Below are 21,111 nucleotides of genomic sequence, written 5' to 3' on the forward strand. Positions count from 1 at the left end.
TCCATTGTACTGTGTGACAAAGAATCTGAGTCCCGCTTCAGCGATGTCACCTTGTGCTGTTTTGCTATTATTTATCTTTCACCTAGCAACTAGGCCTCGGGGTGCAGAAGACATCTTTAAAAACCTAGCAGCACCATGGCTCAAAGGAGGAGATGTGGGATTACATCTGTTCAACACATGCATTGCACAGCTGAATGCATTATGTTCAGCAATATCTTCTCCAATGTCCTCCTTCACTTGATGAATGCTTAGTTAACTTTCAGCGAAGGTTTGGAGGGCACACCAGTGCAGCCTCTCACTCTGTGATAAAGCTGGAGCAAATTCTGAAATGGAGGCTGGTGTCTTGACCACTGATCAATTTCCTAAGTCAAACGATGACTTTCTTTTCAGTGTCAGGCATGGATTTTGTGCTTTATCTTTACATAGGACTTTGTACATCAGAGGGCATTTGCAGGAAAGTGAAACAGATAAATTGCTCTGCCATTCTTTGGGCACAGCATTGTAGGGCACCATAAATAATAATTAAGTGTTGTCAAGTTGCAACCAACTTGTGGCAACCCCAGGACTGTGGGATTTTTCAAGGCAAGAGATGAGCAGAGGTGGTTTGCCGTTGCCTTCCTCTGCATAGCAACCTAGATCTGTCTTAGTGGTCTCTCATACAAGGACTAAACTTGGCCAACCATGCTTAGCTTACATGTTCTGACAAGCTCAGGATAGTCTGGGCTATTCAGACTGCTGAACCACAAATAAAGACCTCCAATTCCAGCCGATGAAATACATTTGGTTTATTTCTTTTCTCACTTGTTTTTTTACATATACATATATCATATACATATGTGAAATCCTTCACTGGTTTGTTCATTTTCATGAACATAAAAATCCATTCAGAAAGCTTTAAGCTTTGTTGCGCCAAAGCAACATTTTCCCAACTTATAAAAAAACAAAAACAAAACAGAGTTGTCATCGTAATGAACATGTACACAAAGAGGAAATAAAAGTCTACAATATCTCACAGTTTTATAACATCAGGCAAATTGTTGTCTGCGTTATCGCAGAGGGGTGACTCCAGCAATGGGGCATGGATTTTATATACAGACAAAATAAAAGCAAATGTAAACTTAACTTCAAAAAAATATTATTTCAATGCTATAAAAACAATATCCTCATAAGTGAGTCCCTTCTCCATAGAGAAGAGAATCCTCGTAAGTGCCTTCATTTAGTAGGAAATTGCCTTTCTAGTACCTGTAAAAAGGAAATAGACTACAGATCTTAAGGAAATTCTAAGGTACCTCTAAGGGAAAAGTGACAACATGGACCCTTTTGCTACTAATATGAATGAAGCAGGTTGTGCTTTGCCTCTTATGTTCCCATAGCGAGAAATTAACCTTGTTGTGCAGAATTCTGGTGCTTTTCCTTCCATAAATGGTAGCTCCAGGCTCCTACCTGACAGAATTTGAAGTTATACCACACTACATGCTATGAATTTGCTTTTGACTTTCTGACTTCCAAATTAACCAGGGTAAAGTCGTTCCTGACTGATGAAGATTCATACATCGAAACAGGAATTTCGCTGGCATCCTGTCTTGTTGTGTGCCCTTCTTCAGCTTGTAAACTTTTTTTTTACAGAACTGTCATATTGATGTTGTATCTGATATCTGCATTGAAATTGTCATTTGCTTTATTTGGCTTGTAAACCTTTGATTATAGTCCTATTTGTAGCCATTTTGAATGGTGGACATAATGTGGTGGTATTTTGTACTATTGTAATTGTGGCGATAATCCTTTGTATTTTCCATTACATTTTGCAATTTTTGAATTATATATTTACTTTTTTGGTGTTTTTTTAAAGGCTTCTATAGCTAATTTTTAGACCTCTGGTACTTTGTACCCCTTGTTCTTGTTGTTAAGTGGTTTCCCTTCCCCTTTTTTGTTACCATCAGAGGAATCCCATTTTCCTTGATCTGATCCAACCTCATCCTTGAGAATTGACATCCACAATGTGAGAGAGAAGGGGCAGAGAACCCTTTCTCTTTGCAAGGGTAGACTGGCCATTTAATTTACTGGAAAAGTTCCTGGAGGACCACCCACCGCTGGGATCAAGCAGAGCCAAGCCCCAGTAGCTCTACCATTGCTACAGGGGCTACTCGGCTCAGACCTGGAGGAGAAGAAAAAAGATGAGCCAACACCCAGCTTGGACACTGCTGGAGTGAACCCCTAGAAAAATGCTTCCGATGCCACTTTGCACCTAGCTCTCTGAAATCCCCAGATGATAAATATGAGTACAGTGAATGAAAAGTTCCTGGTTCTTTTTTTTTCTTTTTTCTTTTTAACTTTCTGGCTTCCAAATTAACCAGTGTAAGGTCATTCCTGGCTGATGAAGATCCATACATCAAAAAAGGAATTTAGCCAGCATCGTGTCTTGTTGTGTGCCCTTCTTCAGCTTGTAAACTTTTTTTTAACAAAATTGTCATATTGATGTTGTTTATGATATCTGCATTGAAATTGTCATTTGCTATATTTGGCTTGTAAACTTGACTGTATTCCTATTTGTTGCCATTTAGAATTGTGGGCATATTGTGGTGCTATATTGTACTTTTGTAAATGTGGTGATAATCCTTTGCATTTTCCATTATATTTTGCAATTTTTGAATTATATATACACCTTTTGTTGTTTTTTTAAAGCCTCTACAGTTATTTTTTAGACCTCTGGTACTTTGTATTCCTCTGATGATAACAATTACATCGAAGCCGGAACTTCACTATTGCCTTTTCTCTCAAACTTGGACACACTATGCCAGGTGAAATTCCCCCTTCTCCAAAAAGTCCAACAGTTTTGACCTCTTCTGCCTCTGGGAACCATAAAGCTTACAGATGTAAAACAAAGACCCATTAGTGGGGGCCCCTAGAGATTACACACACCTTGCTGCCAAATCTTCTTCAAGGAATTAAATCATTTGGGTCTGCTGTTGCCTGGGAAACAAATATGGTTTCCTCCCCATGTTTTAGCCAGTGCAAAACTCTATGCTTCCCCCTCACCGAAGGGAAGGGAAAGACATACAGCGATGGTTCAAGGATTGTTTAATAGACTGTTGTGCAATTCTGTGTTTTCAGTGGGAGGAAGGAGTATGCCAGCTATCCTTGAATAAACAACTCCTATTTACTCTCTTTAGGATACACACAATTTCAGAACCTATACTATAGCCTCTTCGAGAATAAATGCTACTTTGGCGTTTGCAAACAACACCCAGCAAACACTCATAGAGGATAACAGCCAAGTGACCCCAAAGGCTCTTGAATAATTCAACTTATTCTGGCTTCAGCTCTGGAAAACAGCATAGAGAATCCAAACAGTATAGAGAATCTCAGCACACTGTCATTAAAAACCTCCCTTCCTTGCTTTCATTTAATTGATTTAATATTTCTCACCTCTCTACCTCCACGCCATAAAAATATTTAGGTCCCTCCCCCATTTTTAAAGGCATCTTCACTTTTTGCTGCATGCTACCCAGGATCCTACACAGACAGCAGCAAAGGCTAGGTCACCCCATCTTTTCACATGATGATGATCAGTCCTGTCACTTTACCATCATTCCTCTCTTGCAACCGGACAGCTTGCCAGCTTTTCTGAACCATTTAAGATAAACGAACAGCCGCCACAAGAGAGCCAGAACAAGCAAGCCGCTGTCTCGCTTATGCAACTCTTTGCTCATCCTTTCCCACACCAACTAGCAACACATCTACCCTAAAGCCAAGAACAGCATATTCAGGACCAACGATCCTCAAAAGCATTACGCCAGTCTCCGTAAGAAGAGGGTTCCAGTTAAAAGGCAGTTCTCAAATGCCGGCATTAAACTGAACTGAGTACCACTCGGCTTGCCAATGCTATACATACAGAGCTTTTACCACAGAGGTATGCAGACAGAACAGAATTATTATTTGAACTGAAAGAGATTCACAGTCAGCAGCAGCTCTCACTTTAGTACCAATTCAGGACACATTCCACTCTAGTCTTTTCTCTATGGCAGGGAATGTGGATCTTGTTCCTTAACCCCTCTCCAGACTTTCCTGATTGGGTTAGTGGACCAAAAATCAGTGGCTTCTAGGAAAAATGAGTCTCTTTGTCCTAGAACGGTCATTTCTGAGGACCTAAGAAGCTACCCTGTACTATTTGTAAAGTACTTTCATATCCTAAGTTTCCTTTCTCGGTAGACTTTAATTGTTCCTCAAGCCACAATGTTGTAGTTATTGGGGGGGGGTCAAGGCAAGGTTAAGAGTGAAAATTATACGCTGGTGTCACTTTGCATTTGGAAGGGTCCTCAGGGATTACAAAGACAATGTTACCCTGGACTAGGAAAATGAAGCTAATCATAGGAACACCAGTAACCCTACAGCTGTTCTCCTCATGATTGGCCTGCACTTCCTTTGTAGATGGCAGGAAATAGACAGGAGGTGGAACATACCTGTGACGGGCAAGTTTATAGCCGGCTGTGATTCTAGGAAGAAAGACTCCACAATTCTAAATACCAGCTCTTTAGGCATTCTTGACACTAGATAGCAAAGGGAACTGGGTAACACACCATGCCGTTAGTTTTCTGGCACTGAGAGGAAAATGCCCAGTTGTAATCAATTAGATTGTAATGAACTTGTATTTTAATGCCCATGGGAAAAATACACATGAAAGCTCTCTGTACAGAACAAACAAGAATACACACTACTGAGAACTGTAAAGGTAAAGAGTTGGATCCAAAGGATCAAGAGCAGAGCGATGCTCCTGGAACAGAAGTTCCCCACTGTACCACTGAGCCCCCCCGCCCCAGAAGTTCTAACTGGGGTCAGAGGGCACTCATAAACAGTGTGTGGTGTAAAATGGGATGGGAATCAACAAAAATCCCTCCTGCTCTGCCGACGGAAGTGCCATTTTGCTAGCATTAAGTGCTGTTTGTGCACCTCTGAATCCAACCCAAGGTGACTTGCCGATAAAACAAAGAAGGTCAATTGCTCAGACGTAACAATTCAATGAAACGGAAAAAATAAAGGCCAGCTTTGGCTGCAACCACTCGGGCTCTCCAAATGGGAAAGCGGTGTCGGCCTTCCTTTGCTTCTGCATCCAAAGCTGGTAACTCTGCCACTTCATATTTAAAGTCCCCTCTGGAGCATGGGGCTCAAGGGCTCACAGAAAAAAAGTCTCATTTGACAGTCTAACTATTTACATGGCTGCCATCGAGGGCTGTTACTGGGCTCGCCAGATTGGCGAGACCTGGAAATCCCAGCATCAGCATTCTCTTACTTAATCTCTTGCAGGAAATCAGTGCCACTTTGGCAAATCTTTTTGCAAAACCCAAAAAAACCCTTCCGCTTTGTCCAGTGGCCCCCTCTGCTACTGAAAAGCAGTGGACGACTTGAGAGATGAAAATTACAAGGCAGACAAAGAAGATAAAAAGGTGGTGCTGGGGGGGGGGGAAATCGATCACGGACTCTCTTCCCTTCTCACTCCTTGTCCCCCTCCTTCCTTTTTTCTTCTTTTTCTAAAGGCTTGGATCAATTGCTCTATAGATAAATTAACTAGGCAGACACAAGTCAGAAGCCAAAAACATCTTTAACAACCTATACAGAAACAACAAAATGTACAATTGAAAAATGTAACTAACATCCCATTCAGGCAGATGGGGGTTAATTTTCATTTGTTTGTTTTTTCGCAAAGGAAAGGCGATCAAAGTTATTCCTTCAGCCCACCTCAGGTGCCTAAGTCACCTTCTGCTTGACGCTTGGTGTTTCAGGTCTATAGTCCTTCCGCTCAGAGATGTTACGCTTCACCTTGGCACTAACTGGAGGCTCCTGATTTAATGAAGGGCTCGAATGGCATTTCTTCAGTCCCGGGCCGTCGTTCTCAGCAGTGCTCAGCAACTCTTTTCCGCTTCCGTCTTTGAGAAGTGACACATACATTTCGTAGCGGGTTTTCTGCATGGGGGGGGGGGGGAACAGGGGGAAGAAAAGAAACCAAGAGAATTCTCAGCCTTGTACGTTATGTATTTGCTTAGGAAATGTATCTGCCGTATCTCCAGAGATTGAGGCAGCTTACAAAATAAAATATAATAACATCATTAAAGTAATTAAAGTTAACAAACTAACAGAAAGAGACATTTAAAAACCATATCAGGGCATAGAAAGATCATCAAACATTTATCAACCTAAAATGATTCTTAGAAAACAATCCTCAGGCTAGAAGCAGACTGGTAAGAGAAATTTTCAAAAGACCTCTAGGTAAAAAGAAACATTCTGGCCTGGTGCCTAAAAGAAAATAAGGTAGGTGCCAGGCGAGCCTCAAGGGGAAAAGCATTTGACAGAGGAGGCGTTGCCACTACAAAAGCCCCATATTTCTGGTTGCCACCAGCCTCACTTCTACAGGCAGGAGCACAGAGAGCAGAGACTGGTCTCAGTACTCATTTCCCACAAGCCAGAGTTACCCCTGAAATGTTACCCCTGAAGCCAGTATGGTGTAGGGGTTAAGAGCAGTGGATTGGAGCAGTGGACTCTGATCTGGAGATCTGGGTTTGATTCCCCACTCCTCCACATGAGCAGCAGAGGCTAATCTGGTGAACTGGACTTGTTTCCCCACTCCTACACACGAAGCCTGCTGGGTGACCTTGGGCTAGTCACAGCTCTTAAAGCTGTCTCAGCCCCATCTACCTCACAGGGTGTCTGTTATAGAGAGGGGAAGGGAAGGTGTAATAATAATAATAATAATTTATTAATACGGTCACTGACCAGCAGAAAAAACAACAGCCACAGCAGATAGGAAGGGAAGATGTTTGCAAGCCGGTTTGATTCTGCCTTAAGTGGTAAAGTAGACATATAAAAACCAACTCTTCTTCTTCTTTCCGAAAAGGTAATTTGAATTTGGAGTTTCCTGCTTAGAGGAACCATCTGAGGTATATTGAATGAACGCGAAGAAGAGTCTCAATATGCGTAGGGGGAGGGGTTAACATCACTAGGTTATCATCAGATTTAATAGTGGTTAGAGTCAGACTGGGATCAGGGATGCCCAGTTTTGAATCCCCACTCTGCCAGGGAAGCTTGATGAGTGACCTTGGGCCTTGCTCACAGGGTTGTTGTGAAGATAAAATGGAAAAAAGAATAATTATGTGAGCTGCTTTGGGTCCCCACTGGACAGAAAGAAGGGTACAAATGAAATAAGTAAGTAAATAAATAAATAATGCAGCAGTTCTCATTCTTGGGGAAAACATCTGGATGGGAAGTAGAAAGATTCCAGAGGCAGATAAGATCCTGAGGCATGTGAGATGGGTTGATTGCCCTCAAGCTGAGAATCCTCAACGTTTCACCTTGGACCTGGGGGTGGCCGCTCTCGCACTTTCCCCCTCTTGCCACTCAGATTTGTGAAGAGCTGCCCATTTTGTTCTAATGAAATTACCCACGTGTGGTTTGTGGCATCTTCTTCTGCTCTCTTTCCTAACGCCCAGGGTTGGATTTGTTGCCCGCTTCAGAGACTTTTGTACACACCATGCACATGACTGCACAGAATGATCTTTTCATCCTTGACTGTGGAACATAGGGGGTTGGGTTCTTTTGGGGAGTGGGAGGGGACAGGGCACCGAAGGTAGGAAAAAAAGGGGGGCAAGCTCAGAAAGCTTGTGAGTATGAACTGGTCCAAAGAGAAATTTAAAACAAACGCGCCATAACAGAGGGTTTCTCCTCAGGCAAAACATGTGAGGAATTTTGAGGGAACCCAAAAGGGTTTCAATAAGAGAAGAAAATTTTCCTTGGGGAAACACTCCTTCCATCCTGACACACTGGAAGATCTGTTCTTGATTAAAATGCCATGTCTTCTAAGCTTAAATTCTTTACCATGGCAGGGCAGCAGCACCCTAAAGATACTGGTCTCCCCCTTCACCGCCCATTCTGCAGACTCCCGGAAGTACCCTGGCGGACCCCAGAGTCCCCAGACTCCAGTTTAAACACTGGTGGCCAGGAGAACCATCTTGGGTACAAACCTAACAAGAGCCCAAACAAGTGATCCAGCGGAAAATGCACTTTGCCAGGCACTGAACCCCTGAATTTGTTCACAGTGTAGAACTGAACGCAGCCCTCTGTCAGTTCTATCTACAGCTTTACGTAACGCCTCGGTGATTAATTCAAATAACTAGTGATTATCTGGAATTCAGAAAAAAGGCCTTCAAGAAATACAAAATGCACACTCTGCTAGCCTTCCCAAATGTTTTATTTAACAATGTGTCTCCTGACCCGTCCCCACTGAAGCAGCGCTAACGTTGATGAGATTCTACCAATTCCCCACACACACTTCAAAAAGGAGGTAAAAACTCCATTATCAATGTATTTGTATTCCACAATGGAGAAAAAAAACCAGTGTGTTCTCTTAATTCAAAACAGGAAATCATTATTATTCAAATGCAACAGCCCCTACTAAAGAACTCAAGGGAAAAAGAAATGACCGTGGAACGGGGATTCCAAAAGAGCCCTTTGAAGGCCCAGAAAAATCTCAAGGAAATGTAAAATTAAATGCAGAGAGACAGTCACGCACTTGGTATCTCTATGCTTGCAGTTCAGCAGTGAGGAGACAAATAAATTAAACCGCTAAAGGGTGTCACTCAAAAACAAGGCAACTGGTGAGATGAATACTGATAGTGCTCCGGACTGGATAATGCTTCATCAGATAATGAATACGCGAGAGCAGAACAGAAAGGGAGCCGCAGATTCTGGATTGTCATGCGGGGATGTGATAGTCCTGCGGTGCTTCTGTTTGCATTCCAGACTGACAGAATCTAGAGCCTTTGTCAAGCAAACTGTGTTTGGAAGAACCCTGGAGCTCCCTGACAAAATTCCCTCAACAAGCTTCCCTGGGAGACAGTTTGCCCATTCCAACCCCTCTTCAAATACAATACACAGCAGCGGGCGAGCAACGGGTTCCATTGTACAGCAGCTGTCCTCAATATGGCCCCCCCAGGTGTGTCATGGTGCTCACTAGGGTTGCCAGCTCCGGGTTGGGAAATACCTGGAGATTTTGGGGGAGGAGCCAGAGGAGGGTGGGGTTTGGAGATGGGAGAGACTTTTATGGGGTATAATGCCATAGAGTCCACCTTCCAAAACTGACATTTTATCCAGTCGAACTGATTTCTATCGCCTGGAGATCAGTTTATAATAGCAGTTTATAATCTCCAGCCTCATGCCCACCAATGTGTTTCTTGGCACATGAACACATGAAGCTGCCTTATACTGAATCAGACCCTATGTCCATCAAAGTCAGTATTGTCTACTCAGACAGACAGCGGCTCTCCAGGGTCTTAGGCTGAGGTCTTTCACATCATCTACTTGCCTAGTCCCTTTAACTGGAGATGCTGGGGATCGAACCTGGAACCTTCTGCATGCCAAGCAGATGCTCTGCCACTGAGCCATGGCCCCTCCCTACTTGCTTCTTGAGTTCGTACTTGCACCTATGTGCTTCTTGAGTTCTGGGGGCAAAAGGGCCTTGAATGGAAGAGAAACAAACAGGGAACTTTGAGTCACTCACTACCAGTCGACTGACTAGCAAAGAGCTGAGCTCATTTTGGGCAGGTGCTTGGCTACAGACCCTGGCTTTCCTATGTTTCCAGGATTTAACAGCTTTTCACTATGATCACCCAGGGAGCAAGCCTTCCCTTTGGTCTGAAACCAAATGGAACCTCCTCCTCAAAGCAAAGAACAGATGACGGCTTTCCTCCACTTCCTCGGTACGGGAAAAGAACCGAGGAGACATCACCTGTGCGTCTGCAGGACAGCCCATTTGGGAGTCACTTTTTCCACTGTAGGAGGACACTTGGCTCAGAACCTCCCAACATCTTCTGAGTGTCCCTAGCCTCTGTGGAAGGCCCTTGGGAAATAGGTGCTACCCTTGTGGCAACCATTTTGCGGTGGTGCACACCATCCTTTCTCAGCATTCACTGGAGACTCCTCTTCCATTGCATGTTCTCTGTTCACGTGAGGCAACACAGAGGTCCAGCAAACCTTGTCTGTGTTCCATGTGAACTGAAGGTGTTACTCCAGAACATACTCTGTAAACCTGTGCAACATTTTGGACTTCCATAGAAACAAGGACGTCTCTGCCCGGGAAAGCAGTTCTAGACCTGCTTCAGTTAAATCTGCAGCTGCAGACAGTGCTGTTCTTGCGCACACTACTGTGATTATGCTGTTAACATCTCCTCATACACACACACCCCTGCAGACTACTCAGTCAGTAGTCCTATAGACTACTCAGTGCCTGTAGGCTACTCAGTCAGTGCAATATGGGAGTACAGGCTAGAGCCACACCACCCAGCTTGGGCTCTCCTATTCCTGCCCATCATGTAAGCTACAAGCTCCTGTTGTCCCTTCCATCTGTAGCATCCATAAAGCGGGTTGCCCGACCATTCTCTACAGCAGGGGTCCCTAACCTTTTTGACCCTGCAGGCCCCTTTGGCCCCTCTGACACGGGGGGGGGGGCGCATAATCATAAAACGGCTAACACAGGAGGCAGAGCCAACCACAAAATGTCAGAAAGCAGGGTTATGGATAACGCTAATAAAAACTCTTCAATATTCTAGGCAGAAGCTCTGCTAAACCGGATGCCTTTTTAAAGGAACATAGAGTTTAGACAATATTGTCTTGCTTTTATGCAGGTGACTTTCCGTCACACAGTGAACTTCCTTGTGCTGTGGTGGCAGCTATTGCCAAACCATTTTTTAAAAAAAAAATCAGCACAGCCAATCAGATCTCCAGTAGTCGATAAGGAGCTTTGCGGGGCAAAACCCCCAGCTGGCCGCGTCCACTTTCTAAAAACACTTGGTGGGCACCAGGAAAGATGTCAGCAGGTACCGTGGGGCTCATGGGCACTATGTTGGGGACCCGTGCTCTGGAACAAGGATCCTCAGTCCTGTTGAGCCTCTAGGCACCTCTGGAATTTTAAGAATATTGAGTGGGTAACACCACTGAGCGGTTGCCATGTGGATGGAGGCCAGTCACAAAAGCCTTGGAATGTTTCAATACAAGCACCCTCTTATGGTGGGGTGGGGCCATGGCTCAGCGATAGAGCATCTGCTTGGCATGCAGAAAGTCCCAGGTTCAATCCTCGGCATCTCCAGTTAAAGGGACCAGGCAAGTAGATGATGTGAAAGACCTCTGCCTGAGACCCTGGAGAGCCGCTGCCGGTCTGAGTAGACAATACTGACTTTGATTCAGTACAAGGCAGCTTCATGTATGATGTGGGCGTAAAGTGCCATCAAGTCACATCCAACTTATGGTGACACCATAGGGTTTTCAAGGCAACTGATTAAGCAGAGGTGGCTTGCCATTCCCTTCCTCTGCAAAGTCTTCCTTAGTGGTCTCCCATCCAAGTAGTGACCCTGCTTAGCTTTCGAGATCAGGCTACACCATACCATTCCACATTTGTATCCCTCTTATGACAGAGGCAATTATTTCTGCTCCCTGTAGACACAAAGGTGATGCCTCCTGGGTTCTTCTGAAGCACCAGGAAAGCCAGGAGTGTGACCCTTTGCTTTGGAGATGAGATACTTTGGGGAAGTAGAAAGTGGGCACTAGGAAGTTCAGCTGTGGCACCAAACAGCACCATGTTGAAGAGCACCGCTGTAGAAGAACCCAAAAAGCCAGCTCAGATGCAAAACACTGGAGCCCCCTGAGGGGTCTGCTGGGGATTGCTATATCTGCATAGGCTCAAAATCCTGGAAAGGTTAAAGGAGGCAGGTGGTAGCAGAAAACACAGCAAAAAACAAAACCTTTCCCTGAGTTCTCATGGCTTTCTACTTAAAGGACCAGAACAACCTCATTGGATCAGACCAACAGCCCACTGAGTCCAGGATCCTGTTTCAAAAAGTGGCCAGAAAGATGCTCTTGGGTGCTCTCAGACAGGACACAAAGGCAGCAGACCTTTTCCCCTCACCACTTGTCCCCAGCATCTGATATTCAGAGCTAGGCTGCCTCTGAATATGGAGGCACACATACAAACCTAACATTATTTATTTACTTCATTTATACCCCACTTTTCTTGCCAACAGGAACCCAAAATGGCTGACAACATTATTTCCTTCCCCTCCACTTTACTATCATAAAAATGCTGCACAAGAATATGCACCTGTTCCCATAAGCAGTGCTGGGATCGTACCAACTCTGCATGTTTACACATCAGAAACAATGCCATTTCCCCGCCATAGGAATCTCTTTGGCCGTTTTATGCATGGAAGGTTTTCCCTTGGATTTGCCGCTCTCTAGATGCACGAATTCTCAAAACTCTGCATGGGGGCTTATTGCTGAGTTTTGAGAATTTGGATGGAAAAAATGTGCATCTAGAGAGTGGCAAATCCAAGGCAAAACCTCCCGTGCATAAAAGGCTATAGATGCCGCAGAAAGTGTTCCTTTCCAACCCCCACCTTTTAAAGACCTGCTCCTTCCAACTACAATATAAGCATGAGGGCCAAAAACTTGAACAGATGTTAAATTTTGGTTTAAAGGAACAAAGAAATCCTAAGAAGGAAATGATCGTGGGAAGCTCCCACAGGTCTTGTGCAAGTTTCCACAGCACAGATCTACTCCTGCATTTTGCCCTTAAAAGAGAGGGAAAAAAGCAAAGAGATTGTGCTGGGCGGGCAGCTGTCTAGAACTCTGCACTACGGCAACTGTGCCTGCCCTCCAAAGCCCCTGCCTTCCCTTATGGCTTTAGCGCCGGAAACGGGCTGGGACCACGTGGCGCCCTTCACCCTTGACTTTTCCACTTATGGAAGTCTACCGGCACGTGCTCAGCTGTCCAAAGCTATTTACGTGTCAATCTGGATGATGCCCAAGGAAAATTTCCCGGGCCAGTTATTAAAACGTTCTTATTAAGCCACCTGGCTTCAAGAGAATGTCTGCAATTTCTCGGGGGGGGGGGGGAGGGCCAGCTGCAGCTGACTCCAACATACCTCAAAGTCCAAATAGTGCTCTTTCAGTTTGTAGTCCTCGACTTCCTTGCCTTTCAGCTTCTTGTCCGGCGGGTAGGAGCGATGCTCAGCCAGCTCAGTGGAGATCTGCTTCAGTTTGGCTTCATGCGATTTCAGCTGGTCATCCTGCAGAAAGCAAAAGAGCAGACTCATGTGAAATTCCTTCCTGCATGAGGTGAATACTTGAGGAAAGAATCAACAGCTCTGCTTGCTGATGTGAACATTTCAGGCATTGAGTGTTAACTGTTATGGACTGTTACCAATAAAGAATTTTCTAGATGGCCACCAATTAAGAGGCCTCCTTAAGCAGAGTTACACCCTTCTAAGCCCACTGAAAACACTGTCTCCTCCCACATGTCCTTGTGTGCCAGTCTTCAGTTTGCCACCTCCTGGTTATTCTCCCATTAAAAGTGGCCTGCTGGACCTAGTGGATACGTCGTTCTCCTCTCTGTTTTATCCTCACAGCAGCCCTGTGAAGTAGGCTAGGCTGAGTATGTGACTGGCCCAAGGCCATCCAGTGAACTCCCATTGCAGAGTTGTGCCAGGGACAGTGTGAGGTAACCATTAGTGTTGACACCTGCCCAGAGTCAGAGGCAAGCAGAGCTGGAGAGAAACAGTGCAGCCCTCCCCCTCCTCTGGACTTCCCCGCAATTCGGCAGCTGCTGCCTGTAGACCTGCAGCTAGGGGGGAAAATCCCAAAAGGCTTACCGAAGGGGGAAAACCCAGGGCAGCCAACAACATGCCGGGCCAACTCAAAGAAGACACCCACGCGGTGTCCAGCCACCTCTGATCTTCCTGGGGACAGGGAGGTTGGTGGGGACGGGCCCAGGAGGCGAGCCAATCCAGCCCCGGGAGGAGGAAGGCAGCCCAACCAGGCAGCCCAGAGGGGTGAGTTACGGGGACGGGCACCAGGATGGAGGGTAGGCAGGAAAGGAGTGGGACTAGAGGGGGAGGAGGTATAAAGGGCCGTTGACCAGGCCAGCGAGGAGGTGGCCAGCAGACTAAAAGGGGGCATGGGTCTGTTCAGCCGGGACAAGAAGGAACAAGGTGGCGCAACCCCCTTCTGGGGCCTGGCAAGGGCAGTGGGTGACCTCGAGCAAGTCACAACTGGATTATTGTAAAAAAGAAAAATGAAGGGAGAGCCTTCAGATCTTTGAAGGAAGGGAAGGATACAATATACTAGATAGACAGGTAGTCCTGATTTTTGAGTAACCGTTCTGGGAAAATCACTGTCTCTAGTGACCCACTAGTGTGAGTTGCCAAAACTGTCATGCTGCAGGGTTTGGCTTCCTTTCCCAAGTAATTAGGTGTTAAATTTTAAAGTGTGGCTGCATCATGTTTCTGGTGCACATGTAAACACATGAACACCACAGCACCATGTAGTACTGCAGGCGTTGGTCTATTTTGAACTTTGGATAAACAGCATTCTGCATGACAATTCTGTTTTCCTTCAAGTAAGAGAACAAACACTTCCACTGTTTTTAAATGTGTGCAGGGCACACTACGACAATAAATCAGTTTGGCAGGTACAGAAGAGCTTTCAAGCAATGTGTCACACTGGAACTGGAGGGCTGGCACGGTGATCCTTGCTATGAGAATATGCATGTTATAAGAATGTCCTCTTTTTCATCTGTGAAAGGTTGGGATGCTGAGAGAACTGCTGCGGTTTTGTGAGAAATACATTAAGGAACATGGAAGGCCATGAACACATGTCCCCCACCCCCCAATCTTCAAACTTCAGTTTGGAGCTCGAGGAATGCAACCTCTGAATTGAGCTACTGCAATATATACTTATTTGGAAACAGGACCAGGGACTGAAAAAGCAAATCATGATTCAGGCCACATCATCTAAAACAGCAACCTGACAGAGTTGACAGTTCACATTTCATCCTTTGCAGAAGGAGCCGAAACCTACTGGCAAGTTTTTTCACTGACAGATAAAAGCTGACAGTTCTCAGCTTGTCCCTGAATTTATCTCCTTTGAAAACGCAACACTTCCCCCCTCCCCGCCTTCGGCTAAAAACAGCTTACATCCTTTCATTCCTTGACTCTGTTTTCCGCCTGTATGTAAACCGTAGTTTCCTCAACGGGCAACTGAAAACAAAACTATGCCCCCTGGATATCAATTTCTGCTCTGTGGGGGTTAAGAGGGGGGGAAATTCCAATGAGGGGGATGACCAGGAGAGATTATTGCAGGGTAAAGATACAAAGAGGGTTGGCTCAATTCACAGTAGCAAGAAGAGAAGGAGACCCCAGATCACAATGGTGGGTCTACCAATCTGTATAAAAGCCATTCTCAGCACTCCATCACATTCTTCAACATGACCAAGGAACAGAAGCCAGGACACTGCCTACCATTGTAGTGTCCAAGTAGGATCTATGAGACCCGGGTTTAAACACTCACCTGGGTGACCTTGGGCCAGTCTCTCTCTCAGCCTACCCTACCTCACAGGGCTGCTGTGAGGATAAAATAGGGAAGGGAGAACCACATCCACCACCCTGAGCTTCTCGGAAGAAAGGTGGGGTTATATGTATTAGGAAGCTATGTAGTCATTAGCATAAGAACCATTGCAGTATTTACCCCAGCAACCCTATGTGGGGGCTAAGACTGGGGTAACTCCACATAGGATTGCACTGTGAAATAAATACAAGTAAGGAGCCAGTTCACACATACGCGTGTTCTTCTCCTGATGACCTGATTGCGTGAATGAGCTACCCCAGGTAGACCTTTTGTGTCAACTGTTGTCAGCACAGGCACAATGTTTTTTCAGTCAGTTCAGACAGGCTAGAGTGGTGTGATATGCCAATAGGGCTGCTGAACAGCATCTTTATTTCTGTACCCTCTTTCCATCATATCGTGCATGATCACTTATCCTGTGCTGAGGCAACCTCATGCCGCATGTCCCCTTGCCCTTGCTCTGCGCTATTCACTGTCAGGGGTGGGGAAACGCACTAGGATGAGGACAGATTAGAAGCTAAGAGTTCCTGCATGCCTGGGGAATAGAGAGATGGGATAGAGGAACCTGACCGGGTTTTGGCAGCAGCCTGAAGTCACACATAAGGACTCACAGCTGGGTTTGGCACTGCAAGGAATCCAATTATGGAATCCAATTATGGGACACCAAGTAATGTGCAGGCATATACATCACTTAGGGAAACAAAAAAAAATGCTTTTAAAACGATACCATTGCTTTTCAATTGTTAAAGCCAGCGTGGTGTAGTGGTTAAGAGCGGTGGTTTAGAGTGGTGGACTCTGATCTGGAGAACTTGGTTTGATTCCCCACTCCTCCACATGAGCAGCGGAGGCTAATCGGGTGAACTGGATTTGTTTCCCCACTCCTATACATGAAGCCAGCTGGGTGACACTCTCTCAGCCCCCCCTACCTCAACGGGGTGTCTGTTGTTGGGAGGGGAAGGGAAGGAGATTGTAAGCCAGTTTGAGTCTCCCTTAAGTGGTAGAGAAAGTCAGCACATAAAAACCAACTCTTCTTCTTCTCTTCTAAACCTTTCCACAGCTGTATTCTGTGCAGTGGGTTAGTGGCGCATTTGCCACATGGCTCACTCTGTGTATTAATCACCTGAGATAATTTGGTTGTGGTGGCAGGCAAGAGTGGGCGGCTAAATTTCTTCTGGGAACCAATAGCAGCTGGAAACGGCGGGGCAGAAAAAACAGCCGCCACACAGTTGATCTTATTGATCCACGACTCCATTTCTTCTGGGCTGCTGTGAACGGGAGAGAAAGAAAGAAAACAGAGATCAACCAGGATGTCTGGACTCCAAACTGGGCTCGTCTCCTTGGCTTTATCCTCAATGTCTGCTCTGGTGTGATAGGAACAGCCACATGCTCCACTCCAGCACTCCACCTCGGACGGTGGCAGCACCACCCAGAAAGTTCCCCACCCCCTTATTCTCTTCTCCGTAAGCCATCTTGATGAGGTGGGATATAAATATATAAATAAAATAAACCCTTTCCACTATTTATGTAACACATTTACGACCCAACTTCCTACCCCTTTTGGGAACAACAAGGCAGGTTAACAGCCACTAAACAGAAGACAAATCACATACAAATAAGAAAAAGTGATCTGAAAACCAATGAAATACTTTAAAAAACAAAAATATTTTTAAAAGAAAACTCATACCCCCTAAAGGCCTGTTTAAAAAACCCAAAAATGTTCACCCATTTTCTAGAAGCCAGAAAGGAGCCAGAAGTCTTAAGGGAGAGTATATTCCACAAATAAAAATAGGGTCTCTGGAGAGGCAGCATATAAATTTTCTAAATAATCTTAAATATTTTTTTTTTAAAATCACAAATAGAGTGCCACTACTGAAAAGGCCCTGCTCCTCTGAACTGCTAGCCTCACCTCAACCACAGATGGCACCCAAAACAGGCCCCCCTGCTCCCCCTTTCAAGGAGCAAATCTCCTGCTGATCAGCTTTCCATTGCTGATTTTAACAAGCTATCAGATCCAGGGATCAATCATGCAAAGGGCCGGTTGCAATTGGTCAGGAACCATGCCACTTTCCTTAAGCGTCAACAATACCTGCAACTGCAATCAGAGGAAGCCCAAGATACTTAATAATACAAATTCAGCATCCAGTGGGGAATTATGAATTGAAGAGGACAGAGGTGATCTTTATCCACAAAATGTTTCACAAACAGGTTACAGCAAACTATGGAAAGTCCTTCTATCACAACATGATGAGCTAGGTTGCAGAAAGTCCCCAAAACATCTCAGCTGGATAGCACTTAGCTGATGGGCTAGTGGCAAAGTATGATTACTTTTTCACTGGTACAGCAGAGACTATCAAATGGACTCTCATCCATATGCGACTGGCTGCAAGAATTCTGCCACTTATACAGTAGCCTTGGGGAGGGGCTGTGGCTCAGTGGTACAGCATCTGCTTGATATGCAGAAAGTCCCAGGTTCAGTCCCCGGCATCTCTAGCAGCTGCTGGTCTGAGTAGACAATACTGACTTCGATGGACCAAGGGTCTGATTCAGTATAAGGCTGGTCTGAGTAGACAATACTGACTTCAATGGACCAAGGGTCTGATTCAGTATAAGGCAGCTTCATGTGTTCAGATGTTCAGATCTTTGGCATTTGTCAGTGTTTCCTCGAATGAACTAAGGAGCAGACCAGAAGTCTAGCTAGCAAGAGAAGATGCTCAGGGGTTACTGCATCAACAGTCCAAGAACTCCCCATTCCAGAGACTGCTGGGGGTGGGGGAACCACAGGGATAAAAAGCTTCACAATACCAGTGGCTGCAGTCAATCTGCCTGTTATGCCAGCAGAGTCTCTTGCAGCAGCAGCAATGGTACTGGTGGAAGAGGTTTGCATGCAGGAGGATGTTACCTGTTTCCACCTCCTCATGGCCCTACCCACATTGCACAGCAGAATAAAAACAGATTTCAAAAAGCACACCAATAGAAGGCACGCAAGAAGGGGCACGATTTCAAAAATAAAATGCGCACAATGTGTTGGCTGATGCATATTTTACACGAATCATAAAAGGAAGCAAATGCAACTTACGGGGCTTGAAAAAGCAGGACTCTCCAATCGGCCGTCTTGAGCTTCAAGACATTTGGCTTCTTCTCATAATCGGTTGCCTTGGATGCTAAGGCATGGTGCACACTGACGGCATTTTTAAGATCATCCTCTGAAAGAGCCATATCTGGTTTGTATTCATCCTGCAGAAATTAATTTTTTTGTAAAAAGAAATGATTCCTTCGTGTCCTTCCCGCCCCTCCTAATTACATTCCAAAGGAGATAATAATAAGTGCTTTGTGAAACAGTCGTCCCTTGCTATGAAAAAGCTTTTTAAGCTTTTCTACAACAGTAACACTGAAGAACAATAGTCCTGGTACAGACATAGTTTTTATTTTTCCAGAGAATAATTTGTTTTCTTTCTGTTCCAAAGAGCAGAAACCAGGCTTAGGTTAGGGTAAGAAAAAGCATCTTTACTCAGAGGTACCCAGTAAGTCTGGATGCTCCATACTTGCTCCAAAGTGCCATACATACTCCAAGATGATCTGTACTTATGAAGGACTTACCAACATCTAAAAGGTGCAATGAAGCTTAAAACAAATATCTATATTTTAGTTTGCTAACATTTATAGCACAAACAGAAGCATATTTTAGGCTGTCAGAAGCCTTACATATAAATAGTACAACTCCAACTATCCCTTTTCAGCCCAGACAATTCCATTTTTTGAGAGGAAAAAGCACATTCCCAAATTGTTGTCCCAATTAAAGCAACAGCTGAATTTCTAAAGCTGAAGCCTAGGGTTAGCATCATAAACAAGTTGACCCCCAAAGCTACATATGTTCCGCTGTAGGTTTTTTTAATCCTTTAGTTATGGTGATACCTGAAAACTACAACTGCTTGTTCCATAATTGTATGAGTTTTCACTGAAACAATGTCTTGAGCATTAAATGTACTGGTCAAAAGCACTTGCTGATCCCCCCCCCCCCCGAGATCTTGGAGAGCCACTGCCCATTGGAGTAGAAAGGACTAGACTAGGATGGCTTCTCCTTGTAATGTTGTCCCCTCCCCTTTCTGTTAATGTAATGGCCATCGACCTAATGAATGTACCCTTTAGTGCATCTAATTAAGTGAATTCAAACTCACAAAGCTTACGTTGAAACAAGTTTTGTTAGCCTCTAAGGAGCCACTGGGCTCTCGTTTTATTTTGCTTCCACTGACTAGCATGGGAGGCCACCTGTCTTACCTGTTCTCTTCCTTCTTCCTAATTTTGTTTGGTGCCAAGATTTCACCATGGTTTAGGCTGGGAGTCTGCTTTTTAACAGCAGGGCTGAGGCTTGAAATATGGGGGGAAAAGTACCTCTGAGAATGCACAGTGTACCTTTCCCTTGTGACTATAGCTGCAGTCTCTTGCCTCCCTTACCCTCTTATAAATCCAAGCAGGTGCCTCTGAACACAGGCTTAGGTAGGATTTTGAACATAAGAGCTTACCTCACAATCCCTTCCTCGTGCACAAAAGAAAAATCCCCTCATTGTTTCTTCTCCCCTGGTCCCTCCTACCTGTACCAAAAATATCTTTTTTGAAAGACACCTTAGCAGCACAGTGGAAGAGAAAGCACTTTACAGTTTTGAAGTGTTTGTGTTGATAATGTATCAGTAAATTTAAGGGGGTGTATGTGAGGGAGGCTAAAGAAAGCATTTCCTTCCTGCCCTCCACCTCTTGTTGAAATAAAGTTTGATTTTACTTCTGACTGGCTTTTCAGGGCCTAACTGAGCATTACACTGCTCATGAGTATGCCCCATCTTGTCAAGCAGGTGTGTGCGGAGTTCCCTGTTGAGACTTAGATTCTCAAATCCCAGTTTGCACTAGGATCCCAGCATGGGCGACAGGAGGCTTAAGCCCCCTTCCCCCCAGTGCATACAGTTTTCACAACCAGATATGGCCCTGGCAAGCCACTGTTTGTCCCACTGGGGAAACTCAGTGTGTATTGAAGGGCTGCACGTACATTTCCCCAATATGGCAAATATCAGGTCCCTGGGATTTTTTCAGGAAGGGAAAATAGGGGGCAAACTTAAGCCCCCTCTCCCCATGTGCCACAGTCCCAATCCGAATTGGGTCCTCACATGCCTGAGAATCGAAGTTTCAGAACATGTCTGTCTGCTGGGACACAGGAGAGACTCATAAACAGTATAACATGTACTTTGGCCCTCAGTAGAAGGAGAAAAGGAACTAGCCAGTAGTAAAATCGCCTTATTTACATTTAACATCAAAACTTTGGGGAAGAACATGCAGAGATCCATCACAGTGCTGCTTGAAAATCTTTCACTTGAGAATCTTTCACTGGGGCTGCAGAGTTTGAATCCAGGTCCTTCTACCTGCAAAGCATAAGCTCTGCTACTACACTTTCAGCCTTACCCAATTAAAGTTTTAATGCAAAGTAAGGTACAGAACACGGATCCCCACCAGCTACCATACTGACTTGTGATTTTCAGGAAGGAGTTTCAGTAAAAAAGATAAATAAAGGATGTTCAAATAGCAGCCTACTGTCATAAAAACATGCACTGTATTGGTTCTCAAAGACTGAATTATCCTTAGATCTGATGGTCTCCTTGTAAAAATGCTGATGAATTTGAAGACCCTGCCTTT

General features: G+C 44.9%; 1 protein-coding gene across 2 annotated transcripts in view; it reads right to left on the reverse strand.

Annotated features, from left to right (window-relative positions):
- Positions 1-5,742: 5,742 nt before the first annotated feature.
- PSD3 (pleckstrin and Sec7 domain containing 3) overlaps positions 5,743-21,111 on the reverse strand; it is a 126,276-nt gene continuing 110,907 nt past the window's right edge. For both annotated transcript variants that reach the window (XM_056847975.1, XM_056847976.1), the window contains 4 exons: positions 18,512-18,669; positions 16,556-16,700; positions 12,960-13,103; positions 5,743-5,958 (listed from right to left, as the gene is read on the reverse strand). In XM_056847975.1, coding sequence (XP_056703953.1) covers positions 5,743-5,958; positions 12,960-13,103; positions 16,556-16,700; positions 18,512-18,669 — 663 coding nt within the window. The remainder of the gene's footprint in view (positions 5,959-12,959; positions 13,104-16,555; positions 16,701-18,511; positions 18,670-21,111) is intronic.

This window comes from Euleptes europaea, chromosome 4, assembly GCF_029931775.1.
Source record: "Euleptes europaea isolate rEulEur1 chromosome 4, rEulEur1.hap1, whole genome shotgun sequence".
In the NCBI taxonomy this organism is placed as follows: Eukaryota; Metazoa; Chordata; class Lepidosauria; order Squamata; family Sphaerodactylidae; genus Euleptes; species Euleptes europaea.